Below are 16109 nucleotides of genomic sequence, written 5' to 3'. Positions count from 1 at the left end.
ATAAAGCAGAATTATGAGGTTTTGTGTCATTATGTTTTTATAAGATTTTCTTAGTTTCATTAAAGGATGAAATAAGCAGAAAAAAGAACTGATCTCCAAAGATCTAGTCTGATTGCAAAATTGTAATTCCACTGTTTCAGGCCATGACTACTGTAGCTGCCTATGCTCATGCAGAAGAAAACAGTGTGTATTGAAATAGTAACGTAGTAATGTAATTTTTTATATATCTATTTTTAATGGAAACAACTGAATTATAAGTATTTATCACAGTTGCATACCTAAGATTTCATTTGCTGGAGTTATGTGCATGGCAGGGTAGGATTTACTTGGTAAAGTCCACAAAGCTTAAAAAACAAATCTAAAAATAATATTAATAACATTAATAGAATTCTACTTTTTGGAAAGTGAACTGTGGTAAGTTCAGTGGTTTCAGGAACTTTAATGGCAGTTGCTAACACTTGTGCTCAGAACACCTGAATAATTATGCATGTTCACTGTATAAATAAGTAAAATACAAAAAAACATGGTTTCCAAATCCCTGTATTTATGTCTTTCAGATTCTGCTTGGGCACATTTTGAAACAGTAATTATTTATACTATGATAGAAAGCCCCAGATCTATAATTCACTCATGAGGCTTAGGTCATTTCATGAAAGGCAAAAGTATAGTGCATTACTCTCTATGCATAATGTAGAGAATATTTATATTTAATGCTAGCATTATTCTTCTGTGAGGAGACTATTCATGAGTTATGCTTCCTGTTCAGAATATTGTTTATGTTGTACAGATTTTCATTTTGAAATGGAAGAAAGGCTTGTTTCCCATGAAAATGTTGGCCACTTGTAAGAACCTTTCTTTATTTCCTTCACTTCCATCTTTTCCTTTCTCTACTTCCTTCCCTTTTTCCTTTTAACAGAGGAATTGTTCATTGGTAATATAATACTAATAGGTTATATATAGGTTTTTTTGTGGTTTTTTCTGGATGAACTTCTCTAGCAATAGCAACCACTCTAATCTGGCTTTGATAGCAAGGTTGGAATTAGAGCAAAAAATATGATGTTACTTTTGCAGACCAATGAATAACTACATTAATTTTAGTGTTAAAAAATTCAGGCTATAGCAGTATCAGAATCTCATTAATCCATGCTAAGAGGTGGAAACCTTGTATTTAGGCTGGGTTTGGGTCACTGTGCAGTCACATCAGGTATGTCAGAGGAGGAGTGAGTCACTCTATGTCAGAAATCACCTGAGGATAAAAACACAGAGATGTATTTATCTCAGTGTATTGTGAGGATTTTTATCTGTAATGTTTATTAAAGCTCACAGAGGACATGCGTTGTAAGTCTGGGTATTGAGCTAAGGCTGTGCACTTCAATCAGCTTTGCAAAAATGCCTGTAGATAAAATTCTGTGCTAACCCTTCTCTGGATTATGCTCTGCATCTGGAAGTGTATTATCCCTTAAAAGATCTTTTATTCTACAGTGTTAGCAGCAGGAGCCAGTTTTTAGTGGGAAAACACACTGCTCCAGTCCCAGGGCTGCCAAAGAGCATCTCCTGCAGGTCACACACAGGGCTTGGGGACAGGGGTGGTCCTCGAGTCCAAATGGGTCCTTCCCTTTGGCTGCAGGCAGGAGCTTTACTCAACATTGCCACAGAAGAAGGAATTTTCTAGGTGGCTCAAGCAGGCTGACATTCCTGCAGCAAGCTGTCACCTTCCATCCTCTCAGGTGAGCAGCCAGCTCCTCCTTGCTCTGCTTGGAAAACAAAGCCCCTGCAAGGCAGGGAGAGAGTGGCTGACTGCTCCAAGCTCTTGCTTTGGGAAGGCAGTGTTTTTGCACTCTTGCTTTCCCCTGTGAGTCTCCTGTGCACAGGATTTTGGGTCAGATTTAATGGCCAAAAGGGAGCCTGTGTCCCTCTGGACTGGTGATGTGTGCTCAGTGTGGTGCCACCACGAGCAGCACTGTGCCAGCAGGATGTGGAGGTGGATGAGGATGCAGGTGAGCTGATTTTAAAGGTGTTTCTAGCTTCTTTGAGGCCAAATACCTATTACTTGCCATCATGTCCACAGAAGTGCGATGACCAACTTCCTCAAAGTCCTCGTAGCAGCCAGAAGAGAAAGGTGTGGGGGCTCAGGAAGGCAGCACTAAGTGACAAAGTCCTGCCTGGTGAGCCCAGTGATTGTTAAGAGCAGAACTGAACCTGTACCAGTGACCACACTACTCTGTGCTCCAGCAAGCCTGGAAATGTAAATGCAGGAAGGGAAAACAGGATTCTTTTCTTTCATCTATGGACCATTATATTTATCTACATGTGCATGTGTAGATCTTGGAGTCATAGGATGGTTTGAGTTGGAAGGGACCTTAAAGATCATCTAGTTCCATGGGCAGGGACACCTTCCACTAGGGCAGGTTGCTCTGCTTCACAGACTTGCCCTCTTTTCTGTGTAAATATTTTTCCTCCCTTTCCCTTTTGCAAAACAAAGAAGTTGTTTCCAAACTATCTGAAGAATATAAACAGCTCCTACAAGGGAAATGCCCTTGAAGCAGTGAGAGTGGAATGATTGCAGCATACAGCACATTCTAATAACATCTTCAGAGAATTGCTATTACTTGATAGCAGAGGCGTTTTCATTACAATAGGAACCATGTCATGATCCTCAGATTAAAATTTTACCTTCTTCTGCATTAATCTGTTGAGTCAACAGTCACAGGTTACTGGTTCACTGTTAAAAGCTCTGAAGAATTACTCACCCCAAAGTATTGCCATATCCCATGATTGTCTCTTTGCAACTTTTGTGACACATTGGGCAGCAGAACAGACAAATGACCAGCACAGAACTTGAATGTGACAGCATTCCCTCCCAGTGCTGGGAAGGGAACAGAGCTGGAAAAAGGAACCTGCTGATTCACTCTGCCACTAGCAAATGTGCAGATGACACCAAGGTGTGGGGGAGTGCTGATCTGTTGGAGGGCAGGAGGGCTCTGCACAGGGACCGGGACAGGCTGGATCAATGGGCTGAATACAACAGCATGAGATTTAACAACACCAAAGTGCAAGCTGTGCCAGAGGAGGTTTCAACTGGGAATTGGGAAGAAGTTTGTCACAGAAAGAATGATTGGGCATTGGAGTGGGCTGGCAGGGAGGCAGTGGAGTCACCATCCCTGGAGGTGTTTAAGAAGAGACTGGATGTGGCAGTCAGTGCCATGGACTGGTTGACAAGCTGGTGTTACTTCACTGGTTGGGCTGGATGATCTTTTCCATCACTGCTGACTCTGTGATTCTGTGATATCTATTACAGCTTGCTCACACTGGGTGTTAATTGAGCGTTTGTAGTAAATTCACAAACTGATGCTTGAGTCTGAAGGATGAGTTTCAGGTTTCCTGATACCTTTATCTGACCAAATCCACGCAGACTGAGCCATGTGCAGAGCAGCTTGGCACGGCTGCACTTTATCTGCCTCTTTAGTCCTGGTGCAAGAGGGTAGGAATGAGAGGAAGAGAACATATAAGGGTTCCCCACTGAGAATCAATTCTATAAATTATGTATTATGCAGACACTATTCTGCTGATGCTATCTGATCCCCAATTCTCACTTCCTTGTTTTTCCTTCTATAAATAGCTATGGCCAGGTTTTCAGTGGTAAAATGACGAGGACAAAGCTAGAAACCTTTTCCATTTAATAACCTCTGCCAAAGAAGAATAAGGTAATATTTTTCATAACTGTGATGTCCTCAGGGTTTTAACAATCTGGGAATACAAGCAGCACTGTGTCGTTGATAAGATACTGGGAATAAAAGTGGGAATAACCATGCTGAATATTAAAGAGGGAAATGCCCTATTTTCAGGATGATCATAAAACTCGGTATTATGAATTTTCCTGTCATTCTTTTTTCCCTGTGTAGGATCATTTCTGCTTTTTTGTCTCTCCCTCTAGATCCAAATGCTTTGGCTGGACAGACTGGACCTGACCACGCTCTTATAGGAGGGATAGTGGCTGTAGTTGTCTTTGTAACACTATGTTCTATAATTCTCCTTGGTCGATACCTGGCAAGACATAAAGGTAGGACACATTTAGTGGAAGTTCAGTCACTCTTGAAAACAAGGCATGATTTCACCTGGAAGTGTCATTCCCTTTTGCCTTCCCCTCTCTGCTAAATAATTTTTTTAAAAAGTAATTCTCAGTCCAGTTGCAATGAATTTTTACCAGTTTTCCAGGGGCTGGCTAAGGCAAAGGATGTAGAGTTAGTGCAGGCTCAAGGTCATCTTCTAAATTAGTGATTTAGAGACCAAGGGGTAAGATTGCCCCTTGGTTTGGATCTTGACTCCTGATACTTGTTTGCATGTTCTCATCATGTTCTCATAGTTTTAACTAGCCTATCAATTCAACAGAATAAATAAGCGTCGAGCGAATAAGATTTTTCATTTTAATGGATTATGCTAATATTTTAAATATATGTTTAAAAGATAATATTAGAATCCAGTGGTGAATTTTCAAATCAGTTTATCAATAATCCTGCTGGAATAAGGGGTTCATTCCTGGGGCTAGCTTTACTTTGTCCTGTGGTTTTACCTTAATAATTCTGGTCCCTTCATTTCCGTCCCCTCTGCCACTAAAGATAACAGGAATGGAGTGACACTGACTTCAGACTTCTCTATGATTTAATTTTGACCTAGTTAGTTCCAAAACCATGCCTTGAGATTTAACCTCTGTACAGCTTGGAGGCCTATTGCTAAAACTCGGTTGAATACGTTTCCACACCCCACAAAAAAAAAAAAAAAAAAAAAAAAAAAAAAATCAGTGTTGGTATTAATTCAGTAACTCTCATTCCAGATAGGATAATCATATACCTAGCAAACATTAATTGATAAGAACCATGTTTTCAATTTGATTGGACTACATTTGAGGAAATCAGAATTTTTATTTTCTTTAATGAGCCAGTGAAAGTGTGTCTCTTTTGTTTTACTTTCCTGAATGAACAGTTGTACATCTTATGCCAGCATAAATAATGCTTCTCACAAAGGGAAATTCGACTATTGTACACATTTCTTTTTTCATTCATATCCAGAGCATTTTTATCCAGAGCATAAAAATAGCTGCGATAATATGAGTTGGTTCAGTTAATAAAACTGCCTCAATTTTTTAATTCTTGGAACCTACTAGGATGCAATTCTGTAAAATTAAAGCCTAGATATGATCAAGAAAAAACAGAAATACAAATGATTAGTGGCCATTAAAAAAAAAAAAAACAAAAAAAAACCAAGCATGTTTATGAATATCTAAGTCCTCAAAATAGCTTTGTTTTTGATGGATAGCTATTTCATGAAATAACCATGATTTTATCACTTATTCTGTAATTGAAAAATATATTGCATATTACTGCAGAGAGATAAAGTGGAGTTTTATTAAAATATTTCCTCAATTTGTTGTGGATATAGTAGAGTTTGTATATGTGCCTTTACCAGTACAAGTATCAGTGTAAATATTTCTTAAGCAAATTACAAAGTTGAGCACACCTTTATGATATATACTAAAAACTGTGTAAGAATATCCTTCGTTCATTAAAAAATTGGAGTACATTGCTTGAAATGCACTTCCTATAATGCAATGTGAAAAAAAAAAACCAACTAATATTTCTCTTTTTTTTTTTCTTTTCTCTTGTACTGATTCCTACAGGAACATATTTAACAAATGAAGCAAAAGGAGCTGAAGATGCACCTGATGCCGACACAGCCATTATCAATGCAGAAGGCAGCCAAGTCAATGCAGAGGAGAAAAAGGAGTATTTCATTTAGATGCAGAGCTAGAATCTTGGAGTTTTTCTTATCAGGCTGACTGCTGGAGAAAACTGGCTATCATTTCTCAGAATTCATTTCTGCCATCTTCTGCTATCTTTATTAACTCACATACCTGCTATAAGTAGCCAGTTTACACCAACAACCAGCTGTTGACATCATCATTCTGTAATTACAGTATCATGCATAAAACAGGACATTTCTTATTGCCTAAAAATCATATCCACTGCTCTCTTAACATACAGTGCTTGAATATACAGCCTTAACAATGTTAATCATCATCTTAATCCAAGTTTTCTACATATTTAAGTGTTATGCAGCTTTCTTTTCCAGTTTTCTTTTATCATGCCCTACTAGTATGTCATAGAACAAATTTCATAACAAGTACTATTAGGTAAGGTCCTAATTTACTTACAGCAAATGTTAAGTCTAAGATTAGAAGTTTACAAAGAATATTTTATACCTGTCTATCTATAATTCAAAAAGCAAATTGTTTTTGAAACATATGCCCTTGGAAATACAAAGTGAAATTTGTTTAGTATAGTTTCCTGTATGTTTGGATTTGGTGGGGAAAAAAATATCAATCCAGTGAATTTCTTGTTTTGTTTTGCTTTGTTTTGTTATGATTTAAATGGTACCTTGACAACAGTGCCATGTTTCAGTGGTGAAGACATGCTGAATAGCTATTCAGATTCTAGGTAGCTCTAGGTATTAGGGCTTCTTTTGAAACAGTTTTCCTTCCCTTTTACTGGCTTTTGGGGTCACAAAGATTAGAGAACTTTCTGAGTAATTTATGTTTTTTATAATTTATTTGCTGAACATGAATTCACCTGGCTACTCAAATTAGATGTGTTCATGGGGCACAATGCAAGGCATTTTAGTGTCTGTATATAGTGCATATAATAAATTCAATTAAACATTACTTGATACATATTCAACTTTTTTGGCAGTAGCTAAGTCAGTCACAAGTAAGCATTTTCTAATGTCCATTATATCCCTTTAGATATGACTCAAATTGAATATTCTGAGTAGATAACATGTGTTAGTATTTTTTTGTCTGTATGTCCTAGCACTGTTCAGCAGCAAACTTTTCTAGTTCTTGTTAATTTTTTCTTTGTTATACAATGGAAGCACAATGTTATATGGAAAGGTAGTTTTAAGCTAACAACCAGTGCACAGCCTCAGGTTTTAAATTACAACCACATTTGATTATTATCCTTAAAAAGTACTATTGAGTTGCTAAAATTCTCAATTTTTAATTTGGCAGTTCCAGAGCTGCTTCTTTATGTTGGTTTGCCAAAAAAAAATAAAATAAAAAAAAAATTAAAAAATAAAAGAAAAAAAAAAAGAAAAAATAGAAGTGTTAAAACAAAAGATATATGTTTTGTGTATACAGTAAATGGACTAATTCTTTATATTAAATTCCTGTCTATGCATTTTGTGAGGTACAAACTTATGTCACCGTGAATGATAGAGAATTCCTGCCATGCTTTTAGCTCCACAGTGAAGGTCTCTGTTTGGATTATTTCTGAATTTTTTTTTTGTGTAATTGACAGCTGAAAAATCACATGCTCTTAAATATGACAACAAAACACTGTAAGCCCATTGGCTTATTTCCTCTTCCAATGAAAAGAAAAGGTTGCCATAAGAGGTCTTGGAAATGATTCTACACTGGAGAAGGCAAGTTAGTCTAGTCGGAGCTCGCTTTGCTCCTGTGTTTTGCACCTTTGACAAAAGAAGTATTTCTCTCTGGTTGATGTATTTGTGAAGCATAAAAGCATGATGGTCTGCTGTAAAGGACTTTCTCCTGGGATTTTATTTTTGTGTGGGGAAGGGAGAATTTGGAATACGACATCATGTGGTATGGTAAAATGGAAGATAAAGGTGCTGTGACAGATTATTTATCAGAAGAATATAAACCTTTTAAGGACAATATTAGAGTATTTTAATTGTTTTTGTTGAAACATTTATCTTGTTAATTTCTAAGAAAAAAGGGTGACGTCAATCAAAGCAGCACTTTTTTTCAAAATATACAGACATAAATAATATGATGTGGTTGAGTGTTAACATAATAAATCATATACAGTATGACATTTTAAAGAAATAAGTCTGCATTGATGTGATTGCATGCTTGTTTTTACAGATCACTCCATACCCATCTGTGGAAAAATGCAATAATATGTTAATATAATATGGTAGTTTGAGAGAACCAGGTAGGTGCTACTAGACACATTGAAAACTAGTATAGGTTTACAAGATATTCATGTCTTTCAGAACATAAACATGTAAACGGCTGGCAAAGGAAGTCATTCAGTTTAATACCAAAAATATGGGTTCTTGTCACAGCAGTAAGTTCCATTAGCTATAGTACAGTATCAAAGTTTTATTTCAGGACCTGGGGCCCAGTTCAACTAAGCTTCTAAGCACATAGTCAGCTTCAGGCATCAGAGAGGTTCCCTTGGAGTATAAGGCACTGTTCACATGCTTAAAAACGAAGTGCTTCCCTGGATGAGGGCCTTATTTGCTCAAGTGGAATTCCCCACCAGTGTGGTGTTTACGCCTTCCTTCATCCTTCCTAATTCCAGCTCGCTTGAATAGTAGGGTTGTTACTTGAACCATTACCCAGCCAAGGCCAGGTAGGACCTTCAAAAGCAGGATTGGTCTTGTGGTAACCATTTCAAACCATATTCTCCAGTGGCATAGAAACAGCATTTCAACTCAGAAAAAAAACCCAGATATAAATTATATCGTTAAAGCTGTTTTATTTTGTTTTGTTTTCCATTAGCTTTCAATTAAAACTCCTCACACGTGCTCATTTTTAACCCATTTGATCTTCCATTGCCTTGCACCTGGTGATGTCCCTTGCAGCTGTGCACAGCAGGTGTGAAAAGCCCCGCACAGAGCATTCTGCACTTAGCAGGTCTGTCTGGTCTCCACGGGTTCCAATTACTACATTGGGTGCAAAGAGCATCCCTCTTTTCTGTAAGCAGAACCATGGCTCAGCACTAATGACGTTAAGTAGGCTAAAAGCCAGTTGTCCATTCCTTTTGCCCAAGTTCCCATTCTGGAAGAGAAAAAAAAAAAAAGTTTTTGTGATGGTGTGAGGCACCCAGAGGGTGTATAACATGTATAATATGGAGGCTCTGAGTGGGAACCACCTTCACTAAAATGTAGGTGACATCCTGTCCCTCACTCCCTTGCAGAGTAGTTTTCTCCAGACCAGGTAGCTAGTTTCTGCCAGTGTACTGTTTACAGTGTCAATTGCTGATTACTTTTAAACTTTTTGATGTAGACTTTTTTGTTTGTATTTTTTTTTAAATGCTTCAAGAACATTCTCATGATTTGAACAAGAAAGCGGTGCATCAGAAGACAAGGGGTGCATCATCCCACTCTTTTAGTGTCATCTGACAAACCAAGAGACAGTTTAAGGAACCTGATGTTTAACTTGAGGCTCAGAGTTTAAGCTAGAACATCTCAATAAGTTTCCACATCATTAAGGATGGTTCATCTTGCACTGAGACTCCCTCTCTTAAAGGAACACATGAAGAAAACCAACTTTTCTAAGTGAGACATGAAAGTTAACATCTTGTGTGTTTTCATTGCAGTATAATATATATATATAAATATAAATATATATATATATAGCTATTCCAATGAAAAGGAAGGAGAGAATCATCTGTAATTATGTAATTCATGATTGTAACAGCACTGAAGTTACCATGTACGCACATGTACAGTAGCTCTTTCAACAGTTACAGTGTAGTTACATGTAATTCCCTGTAACATAGCAGTTCTAGTGTAATTTAGTGCCACTTATTGTAAAGTGTTACCAAAAGGAAAACGGACTTCTTACCTTTAGAATTCCGTTCGAATTAAAGGTAAGTTTATTAAATTAGCATCATTGAATCTGATATTGCGTTTCTTAATTAAGGAGGTGATTTAAAACTTTCATGTTCACGCCGCAGCTTCCCCCACCGCTTACCCAGACTCCTCCAAATGTCTAATCTCTACACTCCTAGGAAATGGTAATCTTTGATGAACATACCAAAAATCCCAGCTACTCCAACTTTGATTGAGCAAGCTGTCTAATAAAGAAAAACAGCAACAACAAAAATGATGAGTAATGCTTTTTATTAAGTGGCACAAAGTACACACTAAAAACTATGCAAAAATATAGGTAAATACAGTGTACTTACATGTAAGTATCTTGTACTTGCTGTGTATGGATATTGGAAAACCATGTAATTATAATATGCATTTTGATTATTTCAAGCAGGGGGTGACCCCTAACAGTCACAAAGGAAAAGTGGAAGGTACATCTGCAAGCATATCCTAATGCAATATGTGTAATTCCTCTACTTGCAACGACAACTAATTTATAAAAAATACTTATACTGCTCCTCATTCTCAACCAGCTTTGCTTTCCATTTCTTGGAGCACCATCTGAAACACCTTTAGGCAAAGTAAGACACTGACTCCTCTAATGGCTTTGCTACCAGCACTCTGAATGTCTGGCAACACTGTTCTGTAATCTTATTTCTGGCTCAACAGCACAAGTTTCATCTTTTTTTCTGTCCTCAAGGGAGCCTAGTATGTTAAGATGCTGAAATATGCTGCCATATGCCCTGGTATTTTTAGCATGAACAGAGAGAGAGAAAGAGAGAGAGAGCTGCATTCTTCTGACCCCTGTTTTGCTGAATCACCTCACCTGGAATTTCCACTTCTTGCTCAGTAACGCCAGGTAATCTTAAATTGCAAGTACAGAATGCTTCCATTACAGTACAGAGGATGCCTTTAATGATAAAGCTAACGTTTTTGTAAACATGAAGTTTTGTATTATAGATCTTTTTACTTCTTGACACTTTCCCATCATGCCCTTCCAGAAGAAATGCACCAAAAGACAGGTAACATAGAATAGCAAAAGACAAGAATTTTTTTGGTAAGCCTTCTTGTGATTGCCATTGTTATGATCCTCCTTTGTGTCCTGTGTAACAGGAAAATAAATGTATTTAGCAACTGCCATTAGCATCATTCCACACTATACTATTCCTAGAATATGACATCTACCTCTTAGTCTGAATACTAGCTATGAGATATTTGTATACATTTTAAATACTATTAAATTTTTGCTTTAGTCTTGAAATGAAATCACTGTATTTTTTTTTCTGTTAAAAATAGGTAAAAAATTTTACCTGGGTTCATAATTCTTGCCCTGTTCTTATTAATTTTGGTATGGTTTTAGCTTTTTAACAGGGCATAAGGACACAGCCTCAGCTGGTATAAATCAGCTTCACTCTGTTGCCTTAAACGTGGGCCAATTTACGCTGGCTGGGGATTCATCCCAAACAGCTTAGAAACAAACTGCTATAACCCATCAATATTTAGTCAGCTCTAGAGAATGATTTGCAATCCAACTCATTGCAAACACAATTCTTCCTAGTAAGGCATGCACGTATGAAGAGAAACCTTAAAAAGCACATGCAAGCTTTTGAATTAAATATGCAATACCAACACTGTTGAGATATCCTGACTTGTCTCTTACTTATTTAAACATAATATTGCCAGGGCACGTTTACATTAAAAACACTCAATGCATGGGGAGCAGAGAAGGACTATTGCAAACAGCAGGAGAAAATTAAATTAATAGAGAAGCCTTTGATGTCAACAGAACAGAGTAGAAACTCTTTATGAGAGTTAGGACTTCCTACAGGGTTTTTCAGGGTGGACCTAAGGCCTCTAAAACACATGGGAGTTGTTTACTTGGCATTAAGAGAAGCTAGCACAGTTCCTTCTTGCTATCGAGGAATCTTACCCAGCACTCTGCACTTCTTTTAACTCAGGAGAAAATAAGGGTACAAACATGGTTGAACAGCACACTTCTGTATCACTCCACATCCTCAGGATGCTCCAAGCCTCGTGCGCTTCCAGCAGCCCTTAAGGGAATTCTTCCAGCATGTAGGAATCATCCTGTTGCCAAGCTGTGTTCATTTCCTTCAGCAATGTTTAATGTACTCACAACTAGAGAGAGGGTGTGAAGCCAATTTGAATGAGTCTGCAGTTCTAGGGGCTTCCAGAGCCTTGCAGTAGATGGGAGGAAAAAAAACAAAAAAAACTTTAAAAAATTCTTCATGGCTTCTGTGTTTACTGTGGTCTGCCCTCCACATTCTGTGTCTTAAGCAATTTATTCTCTGCTGGGCTAAAAGCAGCAGTCTAATTGGAAAGGAGGAAGGAAAAGTATCTCCTCTAAAAGGAGCAGTGTGTGCTACTACTAAAGAAAAGTTCAAGCGTTTTTGTTTGTTCCCTTTTTTAAGATTTCAGGTGCAAAGCCAAGCCTGTTGGGGTCAGCACTTTAAGCACTTTCCCTGTGTTCAGGGTCAAGCCAGCAGTGTTTCATGTGTGAGCTCTGATCTCATGTTTCAGCACAAACTACAGACAGCCTTAGCCTGCCCTTATGCATAGTGCTGAAGATCACCAATGCTATTTTCTTCTAAACATGGTAATTTTCTTGGTCTTGTTCTAAAATGAAATATTGAAGGGTTTTTATAACAGGTGTAAAGGGAGAGAGTTTAAAGTAATAGCTTGTAAAGAAGATCGTAAGGATGATCATCAACTCTTTATGTTGGCTATAAAGAGGATAGTCTTTAATTGCTGGGCTGATTTCTTTATCATTTCCTTTTTCTCTCCTTTCTATGCATATTGATTAATGTTAGTAAATATGCAGTTGCGCATGTTGTCCTTTTTCAGTGATGCAGATTTGCTTACATCCCTATATAGCTTTCATAGAAATATGCAAACATAACCTACAGTCATCTGCTTCTGCCAAAACAGTGAGCCAAGAGAGTGAACTCATGGATTACTGGATTCATATATGTCCTGCTTCCATCAAAATTGAGTACAGTAGGCCTATTGATTTCAAAAGAACAAGGCTCAAATCCTTAATGCACATGTTTGAGTTGCTATTTAGCTCTTTTTCAAAAGAATTATAAAGCAATCCTTGTGCATCCTTTACTTTTAGCCTAGATATTTTATAACTACAAAACCCCTTCAGTTCAGCAGGAAGTTTCCTAGAATAAATAATAAGGCATAATTTGTGAAAGGACTATAACAACTTCATCTATTCATGGTCAGTGTGAGTGTATTCTCCTAGGAACCCTGGTGTATTTTGCTCTCACACTGGCAATTTATGGCCCTTAGAAGGATATATTTGAATGGTTCAGAAATACAACCTCTAACCTGTAAAAAAAAAAAAAAAAATCCATGGGAATTAAACATATTGCACTGATGATAAGACACATCAATTTCATTTTATTTCCTCATTGATAACTTTAAGCAGACAAAATGCATATTGTAATGTTGGGTACATGACACTTGCATGTTGCTATGCCTATATACTTACAAAGTATTCAATGTGTACTTGGTGGCGCTTAAAAATGTCATGTACAATTCTTCTAAACATTCTTACAGGGTTCCCATTTGCACTTCATCTTTCAGAAAAGTCTTGTCAGAAAATTGTCTGATGAATATTATTGAAAAAAAAAATAAAATTTCAATTTTAGTTATCTGTTGGACATTTCTGAATTGTCTATTCATTTGATATATTACCTGGTGCTTGCCAGTTTGGCAGTGGAGTTGATTTAGACCAGTGGCTGTACACACAGACTGTTCACTGAGCAGATTTTGCTGTTTCCAGTGGAATTGTTGCAATCATACTCTTCTTGAAATATTAATTCTGAGATTTTAAACAGTAATCCAAGGAAATAATCTGTGAGACAGAATTACAAATTCTATTCTTTGATTTGATGTTTATATACTATTTATTGTGAATTGCTTTGTAGTTTCTTCTGACTGACAAAGTAACAACTGTCGGGTGCTGTCCTCACTGTAGGGGAAATTCATCCTTATGAAGAGGTCAAGTGATGAGAAGCATTTATGCCTGTGGGACTTAAATGGTGGATTAGCCCTCTTGAAGGAGCTAAGGAATTCATGCAAGGTTTTCTGCACCACTTACCATGCTTGAGTTGATGTTGTAAAGGGCAAGAAGGCCACTAGTCTCAAAGGGAGAGGGACAAATGTCAGAGGGAAGAGGAAATTCTGAGTGTGTCTGTGTTTATGAAAAAGAAACCAGTCCCAGATTGGTACTCCTGGGCAGAGGATTTACCGTGCTCTTGCACATCTCAGTTTTCCCGTGACCTAAACTAAGCACACATTTGTAGAGTCCTGTTGGATTCAGTGGATAAGTTCTTACCTTATTGCTTCTTTTCACTAACCAAAATATGTCCTCTTCACTGATTTTTAAAGTGCAATAAGAAGCTTTTTAAATATGCCAGCAATACAGATTTTCACATTTCCCTCAGTCATATGCCCATGATCTTTAAGGCAAAGCATGCTGAAAGTCTACAGTGTACCCATGCAAAATGACACAGTCCAGAAAATGTCAGCAAATTTTGCAATCCACCCCTGGATTAATAGTTTTCTGCATTCAAGCAGTAATTTTAGTACTGTCCTGGTTTCTGTCACCAGCCAAAAATTTATCCAGAGGTAACTGCACTTTGCTCTGTGCCTTTCCCTGGTTGAGAGTAGTTTCTTATAGTTAGCAACCTGAACATCCCTCACATGTTTCCCTTTAAAAAAGTCCTGCATCTGTAAATTCTGCTAACAGAGTTTTTTTTTTTTTTTTCATCAACAGCCAACAAAATTCCAGCCCTCTTTCCCACTTTCTGTAGTAATAAACAATGAGAATCCCTTTTTCTATGGGTTTTTGGTTTGATTTGTTTTGGGTTTGGTTTGATTGGTTTTTAGTTTAGAGTTTTGTGGGGTTTTGTTTTTCTGTTTTCAAAAGGGGAAACAAACAGGCTTTCTTTTAAACTATAGAAACTGCCTGAAATTACACTGAATACTGAGAATAATTTCCTTGAATACAGAGTCTCTGTACCAGCCTGCCATGGCATTATACACATTAAACACTGACGTGTAAGAGGGGCTCCTTGCCCCTTTTAACACCTGCATGAACACACACTGAGTTTTCCAAAGGTGATGTTACAGAGGAACACTTGGCCCAGCCCCTTTGGAAAGTGCAAGGTAAAGGTAAGTGCAATTAGCGAAATTCAGAGATAATTAAGTGGGGATAATGAAGATGATTCCTTGCTTGACAAAGAGTCATAGTGTGTTGCCTTCTGGTCCTGCTCCAAGCACTTGGCAACATCCTGAGCCATGGGAGGGCACTTTTGATTATCTCTGGGCTCCTTGCTTGCCCGAGCTCTTCCTCCTGCTGAGTTTGCAGCAATAGCTTCTCTGCTGCTCAGGGCTGAGAGGCTGGGGCCTTATTGATTCTGCAAGCTGCACACAGGAAGAAAAGAACACAAGAGAGTGTTTTGAAGCAAGCCGGAAAGATTTCTCAGAAAGAGGCCTCTCCTTTATTCTGTGGCATCTTACAGGAAATTAGCACTGCTGTCAGCTGGTGGGGATAGCAACCATCCCTGCTTGGAGTATTGAGGGGGAGGACATCCTCTGAGCCCTGCCAGCTGGGTGGAGGAAGGAGGGAGCAGAGAGAGCAGGAAAACTGCATGCCAGGAACATGGGAGACAGGTTAGTCCCTCTCTAGGTATAAAACCAAAGGGGGTTGTTTTTCTTTTCAGCCTGCATTCATGGCTGGAGGTGCAAAAAGAAACCTGTCCAACCAGGAGGTTCACAAAGCCACTGAACAGCAAGAAACACCTCAAATGTTGATGCCATCACCTGGCAAGCAAGCAGTGCTTCCCACTTCAAGGACTTTGAGCTCATTGAACTTAGAGAGAGGTGGGAGTTTATAAAAGACAAAGAAAAAAAGAAGAGAGAAGAAAATCAGAATTTGAACTTTGACAGATAAGGTTGGACAGAAACTGCAAGCAGCAGAAAAGAAAATAATACCATTTGCAAAATTTGCAAGGGCTTTCAGTCCTGTATCATGGCATTAGCCAGCCCTGTCTCAGGACAAATGAAATATTTTATATAATTCTGTATGTTTTCCAGTGCATTTTCTTTTTTTTTTTTTCTGAGCATCTAATGGTAACCTCAGAGACAAAAGCACATATACCATGATGTGATCCAGTTAAAGCACATCATTATATTGCACTCACTCACATGGGATGAGATTACCCTCCAGAACAGCAGTAAGCAGCATCACTAAGAGCTGTCACATCTATTTTCTCATTCACACCCTGCAAAGGAATGTGTGTGCAATGAAGCGTTGGGGTTTAGCTTTTTATTTATCTATTTTCATATTTCCCCAATGTTTATGTAAGAACTTTATATTTTTAAAAGCACTTTGTACTTGAAGA

General features: G+C 37.9%; 1 protein-coding gene across 3 annotated transcripts in view; it reads left to right on the top strand.

Moving 5' to 3' along the window:
- Nucleotides 1-13361, top strand: part of CADM2 (cell adhesion molecule 2) — a 558258-nt gene extending 544897 nt beyond the window's left edge. For all 3 annotated transcript variants that reach the window (XM_033051285.1, XM_033051286.1, XM_033051284.1), the window contains 2 exons: nt 3935-4060; nt 5675-13361. In XM_033051285.1, coding sequence (XP_032907176.1) covers nt 3935-4060; nt 5675-5793 — 245 coding nt within the window. In that variant the 3' untranslated portion in view covers nt 5794-13361. The remainder of the gene's footprint in view (nt 1-3934; nt 4061-5674) is intronic.
- Nucleotides 13362-16109: the final 2748 nt, after the last annotated feature.

The sequence above is a fragment of the Catharus ustulatus genome, chromosome 2 (genome assembly GCF_009819885.2).
Source record: "Catharus ustulatus isolate bCatUst1 chromosome 2, bCatUst1.pri.v2, whole genome shotgun sequence".
Classification (NCBI taxonomy): domain Eukaryota; kingdom Metazoa; phylum Chordata; class Aves; order Passeriformes; family Turdidae; genus Catharus; species Catharus ustulatus.
The sequence above is the reverse complement of the archived record's forward strand: the minus strand, read 5'-3'. Positions and strand labels throughout refer to the sequence as shown.